At 34.9% G+C, this 20,695-nt stretch overlaps 2 protein-coding genes across 3 annotated transcripts; one reads left to right on the top strand and one right to left on the bottom strand.

Annotated features, from left to right (window-relative positions):
- The first annotated feature begins 612 nt into the window (after positions 1-612).
- Positions 613-10,667, top strand: LOC128265226 (uncharacterized). 2 transcript variants are annotated; one of them, XM_053001103.1, is made up of 2 exons: positions 613-1,516; positions 10,053-10,667. In XM_053001103.1, the coding sequence occupies exons 1-2, from the start codon at positions 1,297-1,299 to the stop codon at positions 10,286-10,288; spliced, it is 456 nt and encodes a 151-aa protein (XP_052857063.1). In that variant the 5' UTR covers positions 613-1,296; the 3' UTR covers positions 10,289-10,667. The 2 variants fall into 2 exon arrangements, with proteins under 2 accessions (XP_052857063.1, XP_052857062.1); XM_053001102.1 differs by lacking the exon at positions 10,053-10,667 and adding an exon at positions 1,620-1,810.
- A 1,643-nt stretch (positions 10,668-12,310) lies between these two features.
- LOC128265231 (serine protease easter) lies at positions 12,311-14,986 on the bottom strand. The gene is made up of 3 exons (XM_053001109.1): positions 14,670-14,986; positions 14,455-14,603; positions 12,311-13,525 (listed from the first exon to the last, which is right to left on the bottom strand). The coding sequence occupies exons 1-3, from the start codon at positions 14,740-14,742 to the stop codon at positions 12,503-12,505; spliced, it is 1,245 nt and encodes a 414-aa protein (XP_052857069.1). The 5' UTR covers positions 14,743-14,986; the 3' UTR covers positions 12,311-12,502.
- Between the last annotated feature and the right edge of the window lie 5,709 nt (positions 14,987-20,695).

Below are 20,695 nucleotides of genomic sequence, written 5' to 3' on the forward strand. Positions count from 1 at the left end.
ACGTTTTTCGGAAAGTTTGTGATAGGTTTTGTTCTGTGATAATCTAACTAGTTGTAGCTGGGGCATTTTATTTAGTTAGATTAGATACTTTAATTGTTTTAATCACTCATCAATATTATAATTCGTACAGCATTCTGACTTAAAACATTTTATAATAAAAATTATAAAAATTCTTGGCAGCTTATTGATAAATATTTAATTTTACCTTAAAACACATGAAAATACATGTGTTTTAAATGCTTATATTATTCTAAAAACTTATTTTAAATCCATTTATACATGAAGGTATAAGTTTTTTAAGCTTGCTTAGAAATAACTTTTGAAATTCGTTTTTTTGTTGTTTTCATGAAGCTCATAATTATAAAAACAAAAATCAAACATATTCAAAAATTAAAATCTATTAATTTTTTAATTTATAAAGTTTTTCGACATTAAAAATAATATATTCCAAGATGGATTACTGATTATTTTGTTATATTTTTGGTCTACGCATATAAATATTTATATATATAATATATATTACATTAAATGCAACAAATAAAATATTTTTATCCTGTTGTTTACATTATTAGTTTTATTATGAGCTTATTTTCCTACGCTTCTTTTGAGTTTAATGTTTTTAAATTTCTAGATAGGGTAGTTTGAGTAAAATCATATAAACTTCTGAGAAGAGCGTCGAAAAATCCCCTGTTCTATCTTCAGTAAAGAACCCTTCTTCCAATTTCCCTATAAATTGGGTGGTTACGTCCTATCCAAATGCAATGGGGCTCACCGATGATGATATTATCGGGTCCGGGCTTTGGGTTTTTGGTTTTGGGTTTTGGGTTTTGGGTTTTGGGTTTGGTTACCTGTGGCTCAGTAGTAGACACCGACACCAACACCGACACCGAAACCGAAACCGAAACCGACACCGATACAAAACCCATTCGGTCGGCAACCGAGCGACTTTCCATTGGCATCGGGCGGGAATCGAAATCAGTGTGCTGGCTGGGCCACTCAATTACTACACACAGATTGCAAACGGCATGGAGGGCAAGATAAGATTCAGAAACAGGGTGATGAGTCGCCTTTGGGGGGAAATCCATGGCTCTTTTTGGGGCCCAAGAAAGGCGAGAGCACCCTGTGGCCGGGCTGTTTATCAACTCGATGGAGAGCAGTTAAGAGGTGCTACCCAAAACTCGTATAAAATCAGTTAACTGCCGGCACTGGAGCAAGCCACTTGCTTAGCTCAACCTCCTTTTTTTTTGTCAAATCGCGCCCTTATAATATATTATATATAGAAAAGAGAGTGTGAAGATGTCCATGCACCAGCTGCTGCTTTATTCGTTGTGTTTTTGGGCCGTGATCGTGTTCTGTGCGCCCACGCCCAGTGAATCCCGTCGCGTGATCTTCCTGAAACCGAATGGCATCCATCGCGGCCAGATTCTGGCCACACATGGCATGGAGAAGGCATGCCCCCAGTGCCATATGATCGATCATCGCGGCAATTGCCGGCGCATCATTTCCTACAATGCAGGTACTATATCACGTTACCATCACGTATACGCATTACGTATACGCCGAGTGCGTCACCTCCATGGCAGTGCTATAACATCACAACTCATAACTGTCTCTTGCAGATGGCGTGCGCTGCTGAACCGAAAGTGATCCATGCTGATCCGAAGTGAAGAATCAGCCATCATCATCGAACGAATCTCGGCACTCTCTCAACAAAAATACCCTATTTATTTATGCTATTTATCTGCCTCGCACGCTATACATTCTAATAATAATAATATTAATAATAAAAACCAACCCACCCACTGTTGAATTCAAGTGTTCATTTTTGCTGCTTTGGCATGCTGCGTGAATTGCGATTGATAGTTAATTAGTTTTTAGCTGCATTCCATTGAAGGTCGCGCTGCAATGCGGAATTTCGACAGCACACTAATAAAAAACGCATTAAATCCAATAATTTTGTACTCAATTAAATTATATTTCATACATTGCGGTTTTAAGTGATTTTAAATAATTATAAATACATTTTATTTACCTTCTTGGGTAGTTGATTTTAATATCTGAAACTTCAAGCGTATGCAATCATGCAATTTAACATGCATCCTATTTAATAATATAATTTAATATGTATTATTTGAAGTCAATATTAATTTATTTATTTTAACTATTCCATTTTTTTCGGTGTATCTTATCATTTAAATATTCTCTACGCTGGGGATTTCTATAATAGCGTTTATGATATCAGCTCCTCGAGTGGAATCGGAAATATTTGATTTAACAATTATAATGCCGACTAGACGCAAACGCAATTATTGGGCATTAATCGGTATCACCTGCAACAGGTGGTGGCCCATGACTCTTTTCGCTTTAATTTATATCGCTGTTATGGTTTTCTAAGCAAGATTATATCAAGTAGCGCATTTTAATTGTTGTTTTTGATAGGTAGATGTCGTTAATTTGGTTTATTTTGATTATATTCCTAGCTAATTTAAGCCAATGATCCCAGAAAGAAGTCAGACTGTTTTAATTTACTCATCTATTTAAAATAACTAATAAATATAGATAAACATATAAAAACTAACTTATATTTTTCTTTTAAATAAAATAAAGCTAAAGAATACAAGTTTATTTCAAACTAAATATGAACTTACACAGATAAAAGCTAAATAATATAAATTTATTATACAATAAATTATTAATAAATTTACACCAAATGGAGTTACTAACTTAGCAATAAATTTACACAAAATTTAGCCAATTAATAATAAAAACAAAACCCTTCCAAATATTAGCAATCTTTTATTATAATTGCCTCATTTTGTTTTTGCTATTGATCAACGACAAAAATAAGTTAAGAATTTTAAGTAGCCTACATTTTATATAAATAATATTAAAATATTTCCATCATAAGTTTGAACATATTACCATAATTCAGTAAACCTATTCACTCTCAAATCAATTAACATTTTTTCTTAAAATGCAAGTCATGATATACATGTTTTTTGCTAAACTTTGATAACCAAGTTCTGCCCCATCAATTCTCCTAATCCCTCCTTCATTCACTGCGAATAAACGTACTTTTTTATGCGTCAGAGCAATAATGGGTGTATCCATAAATCGATCGCTCGAATGTGCCAAACTGCTCGCAAAGATCGGGAAATATTTATGTATTACATGTCGGCCAATACATATTGGCAAACTTTGTACCTGCACTGACGTAGCAGTTGGCGGAGGGGCTGGACTGAAATTGGCATCTAATCAGATGACTCGGCTTCGATTCAGATTCATCAAACCGCTTATCGACATGTCAGCGGCGTTGGACTCAATTACTGAATGAAGTTCCGATTTCACAACTGCTCAAGAGGTGCTGGATTAGAGGAATAGACCTTAACACCACTGTTTTAACTTAATTTAACTTAATTTTAATCTCTATTTAATTATCGGCGGCTATGTTGTGTTTTTAAGTTTTTTGGAGATTTATCAAAAAAAAAAGATCTCAAAAGTTTTCGATTGGAAATTTTATGTCGAATTCAACGGTGCATGACATTGCAACTTTTGACCATTATTACCCAGGGTTTTGACACAAAAACCTAGTTTTTAATGTGTTTTTTGGGATTTTTGCCGATTTTTCAAACCAAATTATTTCTGAAAGAGTCTTTTCGTTGTAACTTTGCCAAAATAAGACCCAAAGTCAAAAGAGTTGCTATTTTGAACAGCTGGCAACCTATGACATCCATCCCTGATCGATTGAAAACAATTAATTTAGTTTTGACAAAGAAATGGAATTTTGAAAAACGTTTTTTGAAAAATTTATTTATGTCCAAATTTCTGAATTTTTTGTAAGGGGGTACATCATCATTTTGTGCAGAAATTTGACAATCTGAAAAATTTTTAACTGTGAATGCCATTCGATTGGAAATTTTATTACGAATTCAACGGTGTATGACATTCCAACATTTGACCATTATTTCCCAGGGTTTTGACACAAAAACCAAGTTTTTAATGTGTTTTTTGGGATTTTTGGCGATTTTTCAAACAAAATTATTTCTGAAGAGTCTTTTTGTTGTAACTTTGCCAAAATAAGACCCAAAATCAAAAGAGTTGCTATTTTGAACAGCTGGCAACCTATGCGATCCATCCCTGATCGATTGAAAATAATTAATTTAGTTTTGACATGAAAACCGAATTTTGAAAAACGTTTTTTGAAAACTTTATTTATGTCCAAATTTCTGACTTTTTTGTAAGGGGGTACATCATCATTTTTTGAAGAAATTTGACAATCTGAAAAAATTTTAGCTGTGAATGCCATTCGATTGGAAATTTTATTACGAATTCAACGGTGTATGACATTCCAACATTTGACCATTCTTTCCCAGGGTTTTGACACAAAAACCAAGTTTTTAATGTGTTTTTTGGGATTTTTGGCGATTTTTCAAACAAAATTATTTCTGAAGAGACTTTTTGTTGTAACTTTGCCAAAATAAGACCCAAAGTCAAAAGAGTTGCTATTTTGAACAGCTGGCAACCTATGCCATCCATCCCTGATCAATTGAAAACAATTAATTTAGTTTTGACAAAAAAATGGAATTTTGAAAAACGTTTTTTGAAAAATTTATTTATGTCCAAATTTTGACTTTTTTGTAAGGGGGTACATCATCATTTTTTGCAGAAATTTGACAATCTGAAAAAATTTTAACTGTGAATGCCATTCGATTGGAAATTTTATTACTAATTCAACGGTGTATGACATTCCAACATTTGACCGTTATTTCCCAGGGTTTTGACCCAAAAACTAAGTTTTTAATGTGTTTTTTGGGATTTTTCGAGATTTTTCAAACAAAATTATTTCTGAAGAGTCTTTTTGTTGTAACTTTGCCTAAATAAGACCCAAAGTCAAAAGAGTAGCTATTTTGAACAGCTGGCAACCTATGCCATCCATCCCTGATCGATTGAAAACAATTAATTTAGTTTTGACAAAAAAATGGAATTTTGAAAAACGTTTTTTGAAAAATTTATTTATGTCCAAATTTTTGACTTTTTTGTAAGGGGGTACATCATCATTTTTTGCAGAAATTTGACAATCTGAAAAAATTTTAACTGTGAATGCCACTTGATTGGAAATTTTATTACGAATTCAACGGTGTATGACATTCCAACATTTGACCATTATTTTCCAGGGTTTTGACACAAAAACCAAGTTTTAATGTGTTTTTTGGGATTTTTGGCGATTTTTCAAACAAAATTATTTCTGAAGAGTTTTTTTGTTGTAACTTTGCCAAAATAAGACCCAAAGTCAAAAGAGTTGCAATTTTGAACAGCTGGCAACCTATGCCATCCATCCCTGATCAATTTAAAACAATTAATTTAGTTTTGACAAAAAAATGGAATTTTGAAAAACGTTTTCTGAAAAATTTATTTATGTCCAAATTTCTGACTTTTTTGTAAGGGGGTACATCATCATTTTTTGCAGAAATTTGACAATCTGAAAAAATTTTAACTGTGAATGCCATTCGATTGGAAATTTTATTACGAATTCAACGGTGTATGACATTCCAACATTTGACCGTTATTTCCCAGGGTTTTGACACAAAAACCAAGTTTTTAATGTGTTTTTTGGGATTTTTGCCGATTTTCAAACAAAATTATTTCTGAAGAGTCTTTTTGTTGTAACTTTGCCTAAATAAGACCCAAAGTCAAAAGAGTTGCTATTTTGAACAGCTGGCAACCTATGCCATCCATCCCTGATCAATTGAAAACAATTTATTTAGTTTTGACAAAAAAACCGAATTTTGAAAAATGTTTTTTGAAAAATTTATCTATGTCCAAATTTCTGACTTTTTTGTAAGGGGGTACATCATCATTTTTTGCAGAAATTTGACAATCTGAAAAAATTTTAACTGTGAATGCCATTCGATTGGAAATTTTATTACGAATTCAACGGTGTATGACATTCCAACATTTGACCGTTATTTCCCAGGGTTTTGACACAAAAACCAAGTTTTTAATGTGTTTTTTGGGATTTTTGCCGATTTTCAAACAAAATTATTTCTGAAGAGTCTTTTTGTTGTAACTTTGCCTAAATAAGACCCAAAGTCAAAAGAGTTGCTATTTTGAACAGCTGGCAAACTATGCCATCCATCCCTGATCAATTGAAAACAATTTATTTAGTTTTGACAAAAAAAACCGAATTTTGAAAAATGTTTTTTGAAAAATTTATCTATGTCCAAATTTCTGACTTTTTTGTAAGGGGGTACATCATCATTTTTTGCAGAAATTTGACAATCTGAAAAAATTTTAACTGTGAATGCCATTCGATTGGAAATTTTATTACGAATTCAACGGTGTATGACATTCCAACATTTGACCGTTATTTCCCAGGGTTTTGACACAAAAACCAAGTTTTTAATGTGTTTTTTGGGATTTTTGCCGATTTTCAAACAAAATTATTTCTGAAGAGTCTTTTTGTTGTAACTTTGCCTAAATAAGACCCAAAGTCAAAAGAGTTGCTATTTTGAACAGCTGGCAAACTATGCCATCCATCCCTGATCAATTGAAAACAATTTATTTAGTTTTGACAAAAAAACCGAATTTTGAAAAACGTTTTTTGAAAAATTTATCTATGTCCAAATTTCTGACTTTTTTGTAAGGGGGTACATCATCATTTTTTGCAGAAATTTGACAATCTGAAAAAATTTTAACTGTGAATGCCATTCGATTGGAAATTTTATTACAAATTCAACGGTGTATGACATTCCAACATTTGACCATTTTTTCCCAGGGTTTTGACCCAAAAACTAAGTTTTTAATGTGTTTTTTGGGATTTTTCGAGATTTTTCAAACAAAATTATTTCTGAAGAGTCTTTTTGTTGTAACTTTGCCTAAATAAGACCCAAAGTCAAAAGAGTTGCTATTTTGAACAGCTGGCAACCTATGACATCCATCCCTGATCGATTGAAAACAATTAATTTAGTTTTGACAAAAAAATGGAATTTTGAAAAACGTTTTCTGAAAAATTTATTTATGTCCAAATTTCTGACTTTTTTGTAAGGGGGTACATCATCATTTTTTGCAGAAATTTGACAATCTGAAAAAATTTTAACTGTGAATGCCATTCGATTGGAAATTTTATTACGAATTCAACGGTGTATGACATTCCAACATTTGACCGTTATTTCCCAGGGTTTTGACCCAAAAACTAAGTTTTTAATGTGTTTTTTGGGATTTTTCGAGATTTTTCAAACAAAATTATTTCTGAAGAGTCTTTTTGTTGTAACTTTGCCTAAATAAGACCCAAAGTCAAAAGAGTTGCTATTTTGAACAGCTGGCAACCTATGCCATCCATCCCTGATCAATTGAAAACAATTTATTTAGTTTTGACAAAAAAACCGAATTTTGAAAAATGTTTTTTGAAAAATTTATCTATGTCCAAATTTCTGACTTTTTTGTAAGGGGGTACATCATCATTTTTTGCAGAAATTTGACAATCTGAAAAAATTTTAACTGTGAATGCCATTCGATTGGAAATTTTATTACGAATTCAACGGTGTATGACATTCCAACATTTGACCGTTATTTCCCAGGGTTTTGACACAAAAACCAAGTTTTTAATGTGTTTTTTGGGATTTTTGCCGATTTTCAAACAAAATTATTTCTGAAGAGTCTTTTTGTTGTAACTTTGCCTAAATAAGACCCAAAGTCAAAAGAGTTGCTATTTTGAACAGCTGGCAAACTATGCCATCCATCCCTGATCAATTGAAAACAATTTATTTAGTTTTGACAAAAAAACCGAATTTTGAAAAACGTTTTTTGAAAAATTTATCTATGTCCAAATTTCTGACTTTTTTGTAAGGGGGTACATCATCATTTTTTGCAGAAATTTGACAATCTGAAAAAATTTTAACTGTGAATGCCATTCGATTGGAAATTTTATTACAAATTCAACGGTGTATGACATTCCAACATTTGACCATTTTTTCCCAGGGTTTTGACCCAAAAACTAAGTTTTTAATGTGTTTTTTGGGATTTTTCGAGATTTTTCAAACAAAATTATTTCTGAAGAGTCTTTTTGTTGTAACTTTGCCTAAATAAGACCCAAAGTCAAAAGAGTTGCTATTTTGAACAGCTGGCAACCTATGACATCCATCCCTGATCGATTGAAAACAATTAATTTAGTTTTGACAAAAAAATGGAATTTTGAAAAACGTTTTCTGAAAAATTTATTTATGTCCAAATTTCTGACTTTTTTGTAAGGGGGTACATCATCATTTTTGCAGAAATTTGACAATCTGAAAAAATTTTAACTGTGAATGCCACAGTTGGAAATTTTATTACGAATTCAACGGTGTATGACATTCCAACATTTGACCGTTATTTCCCAGGGTTTTGACCCAAAAACTAAGTTTTTAATGTGTTTTTTGGGAGGGGGTACATCATCACTTGTTGCAGAAATTTGACAATCTGAAAAAATTTTAACTGTGAATGCCATTCGATTGGAAATTTTATTACGAATTCAACGGTGTATGACATTCCAACATTTGACCGTTATTTCCCAGGGTTTTGACCCAAAAACTAATTTTTTAATGTGTTTTTTGGGATTTTTCGTCCCTGGTAAACCATCGACCATCGATTTTGTTTTGAAACAAAAACCGAATTTTGAAATGGCAAAAATAAAAGGCATAACCATAAACGTTGCTGTTTTGTAAAGCTGGCAACCTAGACTATCCATCTCCGAAAGATTGAGAAAAATATATTTTGTTTTGATGCAAAACCCGAATTTTAAAAAGCGTTTTTCCAAAAATGGATTTTCTGACCATTTTGTTATAATTTTTTGCGAAAATTCGACAAATTGAAAATTTGTTGGCTGTGAGTGCCATTCGATTTTATTTATTTACGAAACATTTGAATCTTACTTCCCCGCTTTCGACAAGTCGAGTTCTGAATTCTACACCATTCTCGAGTGGGCAACAGTGCATATTTTCAGGCTGACTTGGGCATGGACTAGATAGAAGATATTTGACAGCTGGCGACCGGATGGGGCGTCATGAGATAAGTGGTCTGGTCAGTGATCCACCCGGTGACGAGGTGCCCTGTTGCCCTCTTCTGCTGACTTCTGGCTAAACGGGGCTGTCGCATCGACGCACGACAGTGGAATTCTACTACACTCGTAAATTCCAGCGCGCTTTCGTCATTACGAGGATCGAAAATAGCAGCCAATGGAATCGGAGTACTTTAATGTGGGGGCGATCCAGGGGCGACCCACAGACAATGGGCACATTGTACACTGGTACAAAAACGTCCAGAAATATTTACCAATATAAGCATTTTTTTGTGAAAATGTCTGTAAAAAATATAATTTACATTTATAGTTTAGTTTTGTTTGTGGTCTTAACTGAAACACATAATTTTTATTGTTAACTTCTAATGCAGTTAACCCGCCGAGACCTTTTTTCTAAGGAACAGCCAGAAATTAAGCCGTAATAGACGTGTTTTTAAAACGTTTTTTTTGTATTTTTTATGTATCTGCATCTTCAAAATAAAAAAAAGTTTAAATTAAATTTTTCCAGTTATTGAAAATAACTTAACTTGAGTAAAATTCATTTAATGGGAACTATTTCAAATCTTATATTTATATAAATAATTTTAAATTTAATATTTAATTTAAATATTACATATACTATTTTGGTTTCAATTGAATTTTCAATTAAATTTTCAATTTTTAATTGAAAAAAAAAATTATTGAAAATAGCTTAAAGTAAAATTAGCATTTCAATAGTAAGATATATATTTTGACAGTTCAGTTTTTTTGTCAGTGCATACATTTGTGTGCAGTACATGGGTAATATCTTATCGCGTGCCAGCGGAATGCCTTTGGGGGGCTTATCTTATCGATTTGCGGGCCGGCGGTCGCCGTCTTTGGCTATCGCCGTTGAATATCGGCGGGCACAACACCGGAGAGCAGGCGCAGTCATAAAAGCGACTCGCAGCGGATCGAACTTACGCAAAATACAACCAGAACGGAATAGATCCAGTTACAAAAATCAACGATAAATACCAAGTAAAAATGCAACTCCATCGCCTGCTGATCCTGACCTTTGTGTTGCTCACTCTGATCTTGGCCCGCAGTTCGTCGACGGCGGAAGCGCGGCGCCTGGTCTTCTACAGTCCGCACAGCCGGACACTCACCGGCCAGCTCCTCGTGTCCCGGAAACTGACGCGGCCGTGTCCGGCCGGAAAAATGAGGGACCACCGGGATCGGTGTCGCCGGGCCGTCATCTTCGGACGCAGCAACTAAACGTCAGCAATTTGCCGGAACAATCTCCCCCCCCCCCTATATTTACTCTTTTTTTTTTTATTTGTGTTTTCCAAACTAATCCGTAAGCTAACTTATTTTAGTCGTAGTTGCGTCACAATGTGACCGTCGAAGTATTTATTACATTATTTATTTTGTAGCTGGTAACAATGATAAGTAATAAACTGTTGTCGATAAAGATAAAAAAAAGAATTACCCCCAATGTTTGCTTAAACCTATTATTACCACCATTGTTTGCTTTGGCCTGAAAAAGATATTTGTACAAAAAGTAGAATGGCATGGTATTTGCAATATATTGGAATATTTTTTGAGCCAGGAAAACGTAAGTATTCTAGATCTACCCAAAAATGTAAAACAACCAGATTAATTGTTGATTATGAATTAACAAAACTAAGTTTAGCTGAATAAATTAACAAACATAACTAAATAAATGTGGTTCAAATATGCAATTAGATAAATTTAAAAACAAGGAGAAATGCTAAAAAGTACTGTATTAAGGTTAAATAACTGTATGATATCAAGTACAAATTTATTTCGTTTAAATTTGTCAAAGTGCTTCTCTAAAATACCAAAGAATTAAAATACCTAAGAAAAAATTATGCAATCAAATCAATTGAAACAACAAGTAAATCAGTATTGGCGTTAAGCTAAAAAATTAAGAAATTATTTAACTGTAGTATAACAAAAACAAATAATTATTAACTTAATTATTGTCTAACTCAAATTGTCAAGGTTAGAGTTCTCTAAAATACCAAAGATCAGAGTCATATAAAAATGAAATCTATAGATGACTGGTTTATTCCTTGTAAAACAGGGATTATTATTCTCTTAGAATTGTAGACCACACATTCATTTAGCTATTTACTTAGTAATAGTATTAAATATTTAAATATCAGTAGGAAAAGAAAGAAATACCATTTGCTTAAAGGAATATTTTTACATTTTGAGATCTTAACAAACCTTGTATTTGCTTCTGTTCGATTTGAACGACTCAGATAAGCTGCATGGTACTTAGATTGTCGGAGAATCTAATAAATCTACAAAATCTGAGAAACAGAAAGCGGTTTCTATCAGAGAAATAAACCTGTATAGCTCATCATCATTTTAAGCCTTTTGGTGTCATGAGCAAACAGTTTAATCTGAAACAGAAATCGAGATTGTGTGGACATGCTTTGCAAATTGCACGCCGGAAATCAGTGACGTCATTGATGTGACGACCCACAAGCCAGACAAATAAAAAGAGAGGGAAAACTTCAACGGGGAAATACCTCAGGTAGCTGCCTCATCATTTCATATGCACTGTTGCCAATAGACCGTAGTTTGTACTATATAGAACGTCATTGTCTGCAAATTTGTAAGGGAGTCGGAAAAAGATCAATCAAAGGTATGGAATTTTTTCTGTTCTTCTGCGTGACAAAAAGAATCACAGAAGCTATTTTACAATATAACAAAAATCCTTATAATGTTTAAGTACCATAAGTGAATTAATAAATTTATTAAATTTGATTAAGCATTTGAGGCATTTTTGCTATACCATTATTTTGCAGTGCATATTTGTTTTTTATAAAAGAATAACAAATATTTATACTCAATATAATTGTAAAATATTCAGAGATTTATAAGAGATAATTCATCCCATGCCATAAAAATATTATGACATAAATCATTTTAGATTTAATTTAACTTCTGAATAAATTTTGTTTTTCTTTAGAGAAGCATGTTTTGCTACACTAACTTTGCTGCGCACATTTCTTTTAATAAAAGAGAAAAATATAGCAAATATGAATGCACTTGCATATATTTTTATTTCCAAATTAGCAAAAGTCAAATGAAGTTCATTTAATTGAGACAACACAAATCATTTTTTAAGTTTAAACTACATGTTTTCATACCTAAAAATAAAAATTAAAGTGTAGCACACTCCCCTCGGGGCTAAAATATTTCCAATAATATTTAATTCAAAGTGCAAATATTTGTATTTACCCTGCTGTTTCTCTGGGTGTATTAATGTATTTCAATATTTTAAATTTATTTTTTAGATTTCATCTCATTTTGGTATTTATCCAATAGTAATATCATTTAGGCTTCTTTCTCCACAAAGCGATTTAAATAAAAAAAATTATAATAAATATCAAAAAAATTCGTTTTTAATGTCCTCGAATGTCACAATATGGGTATATGGGTGTATTCGCTTGCTCAAATGCGGTTGGCCCTGATGGTGTCCTCGATCCAGTCCATGTAGCTGCTGACCCGAGTGTAGACCCCCGAGAAGAGGGCCGTGCCACAGTGGTCCCTGCCAAAGGAGACCACTCCGGCCAGATAGACATATCGATTGCCCCGCGGGGTGTTGGCCTCCACGGTGAGTGGTCCACCGGAATCGCCGCTGCACGAATCCACGCCGATTTCACCGCCAGCACACATTTGGTTGTCCGTCAGCTCGATCTTGGACTCCTTGAGGAAGGCCTCCTGGCACTGATCCTGCGGCTGAACATGCAGCATGGCCTTCCTCTTGATCTTGCTGCTGCCACTCGACTCCGTTCGGCCCCAGCCGGAAACATCTGCAGCTGAGCCCACCAGTCGATTGGCATTCCGGCCCCTTTGTGGCGGCAGGCAAACAGGTTCTAAATACTGCATTTGCAGCCAGTTCACCGGACGCGACAATCGCAGCAAAGCTATGTCATTCACATAGGTCTTGTCCGAGTACTGAGAGTGCGGCAGAATGCGATCTATGGTCACGCGAATGTGCGGTGGAGCACATTCCCTCACGCCGCTCAAATTATTCTCGCAATCCGGATCCGTGTCCTGGTTCCATTCGCCCAACACTGCCGCCGTGAGATTCCTGCCCGGCGTCTGTATGCAATGGGCCGCCGTGAGGAGCCATCGCTGCGCTATGAAGGAGGCCCCGCAGGCAAAGTCCTTGCCACCGCCCAGCAGCTCATACTCCAGCAGCGTGGTCCAGGGAAACTCAAAGAGGCCCGTGTTCACGCCACCCACCACGCGGAACGAGAAGGCCGATCCGCAGTACGGATGCTGGGGCAGTTGATCGATGCCCGTCGGTGGGCGTGGCGTGGTCCGGGCCACCAGCCTCAACGGCGTACTGGTGCTGGGCACAATAAGGGTGCTGTTGCCGGTGTTGGTGTTCACCCCACCGGCGGTGGTGTCATTCGCGAACCGAGGACCCAGTTGCGGTATGATGTTCGTCTCGCGGGGACAACAAACCTGGTGGCGAAATTAGGGGAAGTGGGTTGATAGAATAAAAAAGGGTAAACTAAATCAAAAAAAAAAAAAAAAAAAAAGTATTTATATTACTGAAACAGAAGAAAATTCATGTTTACTAATACTCATTTATGTGAGACATAAATATGTTGAATTTATTAAACTACTGTTTATTGATATAAATACCTACATTAAATAATACAAAAAAAAAAAACAAAAGTATTTAAATAACTGAAAAAGAAGGAAATGTAGGTTGCAAATACTCGATTATATAAGACATAAATAGGTTGAATTTATTAAACTACTGTTTATTGATATAAATAAGTAAAGGTTAACTATAGAAGTTGAAAAAAAAAATAATTCCAGAACTGAATCAAAAAAGAATTTATTCATATTTATAGATATACATATATATTTAAGTGCAACTATTTCTCACAAACCAACAAAGCATTGCCCGGATTTTGCCAACTTTATAAAATTTAATGTGATAGCTTTCCAGTTTGATGTCAAGTGTGTGTAAGAAAAGTGAAAAAAAGTATTCAAAAGTAATCATTTTAAATATTAATACCTAGACTTGTTTTGTACAATACCTAATTGGTTTTACCAAGCTAAATTAGGAGCTTTATTTTTTGTAATGCTATTTTAAAAGTCTTTTTTTCTGGGTAATAAACTCTGAGCTTAATATGACAAAAAGTTACTAGAAATGTGTAGACAAAGGGTGGCAAAATAATAATTACCAGTAGAGAAGTATGTGTGTTCAATAAACGTGAGGCTAATAAATTATAATTTATCAGTAAGTTGGCAATGCAGTAATTAGCATATGGCAAATGAAGAAGATCCCCACGGAGCGTGAAAACTGGTTGATGGTGGGAAACGTGTTTGCTGGGAAATACTATATGTCTGGTACTATATAGTATTTGCTATATACTTACCAGATCTGGTCGCTGGCGGGAGAAACACTGTTGTTTGCTGGCAAAATCCGTGAGTTTATCCACGGCGTAGAAATCGCAGTCCTTTTTCTCTATGCAGGTGCCTCTGCCGAATTCCGCCGAGTTGCAGTTGCCAAAATGCATGATGGCTTCTGGAAAATGAAGGTATTATATTTAGGTAAAAACTCCACAGTTTTTAGTTTCCTAAGACAACTCACTGCCAAATTGCTGGGCCTCAGAGCCCAAAAAGCCCAGCAAAAGGGTTGTAAACAAGAGCTGCAATTTTGCCATTTTCCTAGATCAAATGCAATTCAACGCTCTGATTGATTCTCGACTCGCTGGCGAAGTGTCTCGAGTCCCCGGTGGCTGGCAATCAACTGATCTCTGGCAAACGGCAAACGACGGCCTCGCATCGCGACCCTCGGATTTATGAAAAGAATCAGAATCTCAGAATCTCGGAGAATCGGAGACTCGGGGAGCTTGGCTTTTCCAGCTGCATTGATTACACGATCGTTCGATCGCTCGATCGCTCGATCGATCGATTCTCAATGATTGCCGTGAAGCGGGAAAACCCGTTGCCTTCCAGTCGCTCTTCCAGTCGCCGCTCAATAAAAATAAAATAACACTCGTAATTATTCGCCAGCCATTAAATCCAAAAAAACACACACACAACACAACACAACACATCTCTCCACTTGTTTGCGATTGGAATCGCAAGCAGTTATCAGGCCGCAAAGCTGGGAAACAGAGAGTGACCGGATTCGATTCTCTGGGGGAATATTTTAAAAATAAATGCAATTCCATCGATTGATAAGAAGGTTGCGTAGAGGGGCTCAATAAAGTATATTTCAAGAACTAAGTCCAAAAGTATTAAACGCACTGAATCAGCAGAAAATTCGGTTAACTTGAACGGCATATAAGTTATACCAAATTATGTAGGACATAAATATGTTGACTGAATTACATTAAGTTTTATGGATATAATATAAAAAAGGGTTAAGTAGAAAATCAAACAAAATATTTCAAGAACTAAATCAAAAAAAAAAATTCGGTTTACTTGCACTTAATTGATATAATTGATATTATTGATATAACAATTGTATAAATGTATTGCTATTTTGCTTACTACTAGTTTTATTGCAGACCCAAAATAAACAAAAACATTACAAAGTTTATACTGTTGTTTAGCTTAAATATAAAATAAACTTATTTATAGAAAAACCTTTATGCATATGTTATATTGATTTATTGTGAAAGAGAAAAACATTTATGCATATGCTTTGTTGATTTATTGTTACCTTCTTTTCATCAACTAGTATTTCCACTTTTTCCTACTACTATTTTGTATATTATTTGCTTAAGCCATTCATGACTTATTGATAACTCGGCGGGAGTCTCTTATTCTGGTTTTCCCGAGTCCCCGCATTTTCCCGGAAAGATTTTAGGGAGAAACCCCGATATGGATGCAAAACCCAGTATCGAAACTAGGCAATAACCACTTATTATCTATTCGGATGCGTAACAAAATGGGCAATTAATAATGTGGCTGCGGTTTTGAGTCCCAAGTGATTATTATTTTATGGGAAAAGATTCTTTTAAATTTGTAGACTTTCGCTTTTGGCTGAGAGGGCATACTCAAGTATCCTGCTAACTGGTTGCCAAAATAAATTCACAAAAATGTATTTTTATATATACGTATATTTATTTCAAGTCCCAAATTTTCCCCTTTAAGGTCCGAAGCGAAATCTACGAAAATGTCACTGCAAAAACCGCACGCAGCACAAAGTTGCAACTTTTTGCCCAGTGGGCGTGGCAGATGGCGCCTTGGCCTGCGTCTTCCATTAGAATCCTCGTTTTTGTGCTGCCTTTTGCATAAATGCAAAATATTCAAGGCTCAAACTGTGCCAGCCATGAAACACTGTGTGGGAAAAGGGGGGAAAAGCGGTGGAAAAGCGGTGGAAAAGGGGAAAAACCGGGGCGATATGTCCGCACGCAGGATACGAATTTTGAAATGCTGCAGCTGCATGGTCAACAGCAACAATAATTTCTAAAATCTGTGAGGATTCGTACTCTTGTTGCCCCTTAAATTTTACTTTATATTATTAAGCTTAAATATATTTAATATACTCATTAACAAATCTTTAATTCTGATTAAAATTAAAAATATATTTTAAAGCACAAAAAAAATGCCACTTATTGAAAAGTTTTGCAATAGCTTAATATTAAATTGATATACAATTTATTCATAAATTGCCATTCATTCTTGCTTTAAAATAAAATAAATATATATAAAAAAGATATATTTAATTAGTTAGTTAGTTATTTTTAACTTACTTAGATTTAATAGGGCTTTATTAATTTTACTTAAAAATTTGGTAAAATTGCCTTAGGAAATTATTTTACACCGGTTTTGGCACCTATTTTTTTATAATTTTAGCTTACAATTTATTTTAATTTTAACCCATTTGAATGCTATTTCCTGCTTATATTCAGTCAGATTAATTTCATATTTATTGGACGGTATTCCATGGGATCCTTCCACTTGATTGGATTTGCCAATTTCCAGGCCACAACTCGAAACGGAAGTTTTCCTGCCCATCGAGATGCGTTTGCTTGGCTTTTCTTTTCTTTTCATTTATTTTATATTCTTTTTATTTTCTTTGCCTTCCTGTGCCCTGTTTTGTAGTACTCGGTCTTTTATTATTATTTTTTCACAGCACGCAAAACTTTGTCCAGAGTTGTGACTTAAAAGTGGGCGGTGGATGGGCGTGGCAGGTTAAGTTGTGTGAGGGGTGTTCACTGATTTCAGTGGCAGGAAGCCAAACTTGAGGCAGAGCAGAAGTATCTGTTGCAATGTCACCGCCGACTTCAAATGGCCAAAAGCAGCGTGGGCGGGGGGCGGTGGGCGGGGCAGCTAGTAAACGATAATGAATAATGTTGCTGGAGATAATGTTGCCGCCTCCTTCAGCAACATGAAACTATTCAAAGGCGCTTAGCGATGGCAGCGTGAGTCACTGCAATAAAAAAATATATTAAATATTTATACAACAAAATTTATATACAAAAAATATTATATTTCTTAAGACTGAAGCTGAATTCTAGCATATTTGCTCAGACAGCGAAAACTAGCTTTAGTTTTTGATGCAAAAACAGGGTCAAAAGATTAATTCAAATTAATTTAGCTTAACTTTTATTCCAAGTCCAACGAAAAGGTTGTGATTTAGTTGGTTAAATGTTTTAATCCTCTTTCCAATAAATAAAACACTTTATGTCATTTTGATTTCTCTCACAAATACCTTTAAAAAGTATAATCAACAAGACTTAAAAAAAAGCCAGATAACTTTAAGAAGTTTAATATCCAAGACTTAAAGAAAAGCCAGTTACATTTAAGTTTTAAAATAAATTGTTCAACTTTTTCAATCAAGTTTTTATTTGGCAATATCATTTTTATGAACTGAGTTTATAAAATACACATCTAAGACTTAGTTCATGTTATTTTGAAAATTAAAAGATGGTTGTTAATAAAAATTGCTTAATTATGAATATTCCTTTTTAAATTTAACATACACAAATGTCTTAAAATATTACCAACTAACGCTTAGTATTTACTTTTTTTTTAATCTTAAAAATCAAGTAGGTTTAATTTTTGAAAATCATTTTGTCGCTCTAAAAACGCATGGGAAAATGTGCTGGCACTCACGCTCTCCAACCTGAAGCGCAAACCTCAGGCCCCTAACCCTTCACCAAAAAGGGCCAAAGTTGAAGAGAATACTGATAACATTTCAGTGGAATAATTTCAGCTACAATGACTGTCACTTGGCCAGACACTCTTGCACCCCTTGAACCCCCTTCTGGACTTTGGACTTTGGTCTTTTAGCATTGATTCATGGCCCGGCAGCGTGCTTATGAATAACCATTCAGAAATGTCCCCAACTCAACGCCCCAATGCAAAGTTTTTTTAATTGAAAATTCAAGTCGTCATCGCTGGGGGAATGGGAATGGCAATGGGAATGGGTGGCACACTTTTATCACCGCATAAACAAAAATCGAACAAAATGCGCTCGAAATGCGAGAAATAAATAGAACAAAATAAGAATGCGAATGCGGAAAGTAAATAAATAAAAGTTTCCAATTCAGTTGAAATCAACGTGTAATATTTATGCCCGAGTGAGCAGAAGTCCGGGGGGAGGGAAGGTTAAGGGGAGCTGGTTGCCAGGGGAGGGTTAAGGTACGTCTGGGATATACCCGATTAAGTAGAATTCGGTGGCAGCATAAAGAAAACAAGCAGCACAAAGGATCCAGCCGAATGTTTATCGCACGCTAATCACAAATCGCGAATCGGAAATGCGATTATTTTTGCACAGGCAAGCACACACATAGAAACTCAGGTAATTGGAAAGGGGTTTTGGTGTGTTTGGGGGGGGTGTGCCAGGCAGAAGGTCATACACATGCACAGGTGGAACAGCTGGCGCCTGAACAGTGACACCAAAAAAGGGTCCATTTACTGAAAACTGAATTTATGGATTTATATTAAAACATAATTAAAAACATTTATCAAACAAAACTTAGGACATCACAAATTCAAACGATCAGTTAAGCAATTACAATTTACATATTTTCCTTAGATATTTCTCAACAATTATTGTATTACATAATTGTACTTTATTTTTAAGGAAAAATTTTAAAAATTTCTAATAAAAATTTAGAAAAATTGTGGTACCAGTAGTTTTTAACTTTTAACAATGTAACTTTTTTATAATTTCCAAAAAATTAAATTCAAAATTTTGTAGTAGTTTTTCTAATTTCTCAAAAAATAAATCAAAAATTTTGTGTTCGTCCTGAAATTAAGTTTAAGTTAATAAGCATGACAATTTGTGTTTACAAATGTATAAAAAAAATGTATGAGAAAAGGTATTGTTAATAGATTTAACGTTTTAATTTCCAAAAATTGAATTCAATTATCATTTATCATTTTAAACACGTTTACCTATTTTCCAAAAATTAAAAATAAGTAGTAGTTTTTAATTTAGAGTTTCATTTTTTTTTAAACTTTAATGATGTAACCCATTTTGTTAGTTTCCAAACAGAGGAGTTTATGTAAAATAGTATTCCTGAATTGGCCTAGGTCCAACCCTTCAAATCAATTTGTAATTTGTCATAATTATTTTTGTTAAAACTCAATTTATAAAATGCAATATCAAAGTCCAAAAGAATGGGGTGCTAAATTTAATTCTTAAAACCTTTTGTTCACTCACTCATTTAAATAGTCATTTAAGATATACATTTAAGAATTATCAACAACTATTTTTCCTAAATATAATAGTAATTCTAGCTTGATTATCAGCAGGATTCCTGCCCACTCCCAGCCATCACAATCGAATCCCCCTGGAAACGACGCCCCTGTCTGCCGTTAAGCAGTTCAAACACGAGCGCACACACACACCCACACACAGAACACATTTCAATTGTCAACAATGTGCTCAAATGTGAATGCATCAGCTACTGGAACCACTTCAGCCTGCTGTTCCCGCTCCACTTGTTATTTAAGTGGGCTGAGGGGGGTGGGGGTTGGTTTCCACGGGTAGTCACCCAAAAGGGGGAGGGTTCAGAGGGCACAGGTTAAGCTCTCTTCAGGCGCGCATTTTATGTTTGCCTTGTGCATAAAACGCGAATGCCGAAATTGATTTCGCTTCGATTTAAATAGACACGACTCCCCACTGATTACCGAGTAAGGGGGTCCTGCATGACGCACACACAAGTGTCGCCAACACACAACCATACACACAGACACACCCGCACACGCACACACTCGAAGACACAATAGCAATTGTTAGGGCAAGTAAAAGTAAAAGTGTGCATAAAACGACAGCAGCCAAGGCGAAATAAATAAGCCAAATAAACAAGGAAAATACGTGGCTTAACATGGGCGGGGTGGGGTGGCTAAAGGGGGGGGGATTCTTTTTTGGGCTGGGTTGTTGACAATCGAGGCGGAACGCAAAATGTCTCACGGAGCTCATTTAACGGCCTCCTATCCAAGCAAACGATATTTATGTGCTTTCTACGCTTGTGAGTGGGTGTCTTTAGCCCCCCAACCCCCCGCCCCCCCCCCTTTTGTGCGAGGTGTGCGTGTGTAAAATAATGAGTCATAAAATTAAATTTCATTTTCAACGCCAACTTCGATTTTGCGCCCCAAAGGGCTCTTAAGCATTTTTCTTTTTTCGCAAAAGAGACTTTTCTCCAGGGA

Source organism: Drosophila gunungcola, unplaced genomic scaffold (assembly GCF_025200985.1).
Source record: "Drosophila gunungcola strain Sukarami unplaced genomic scaffold, Dgunungcola_SK_2 000103F, whole genome shotgun sequence".
Classification (NCBI taxonomy): Eukaryota; Metazoa; Arthropoda; class Insecta; order Diptera; family Drosophilidae; genus Drosophila; species Drosophila gunungcola.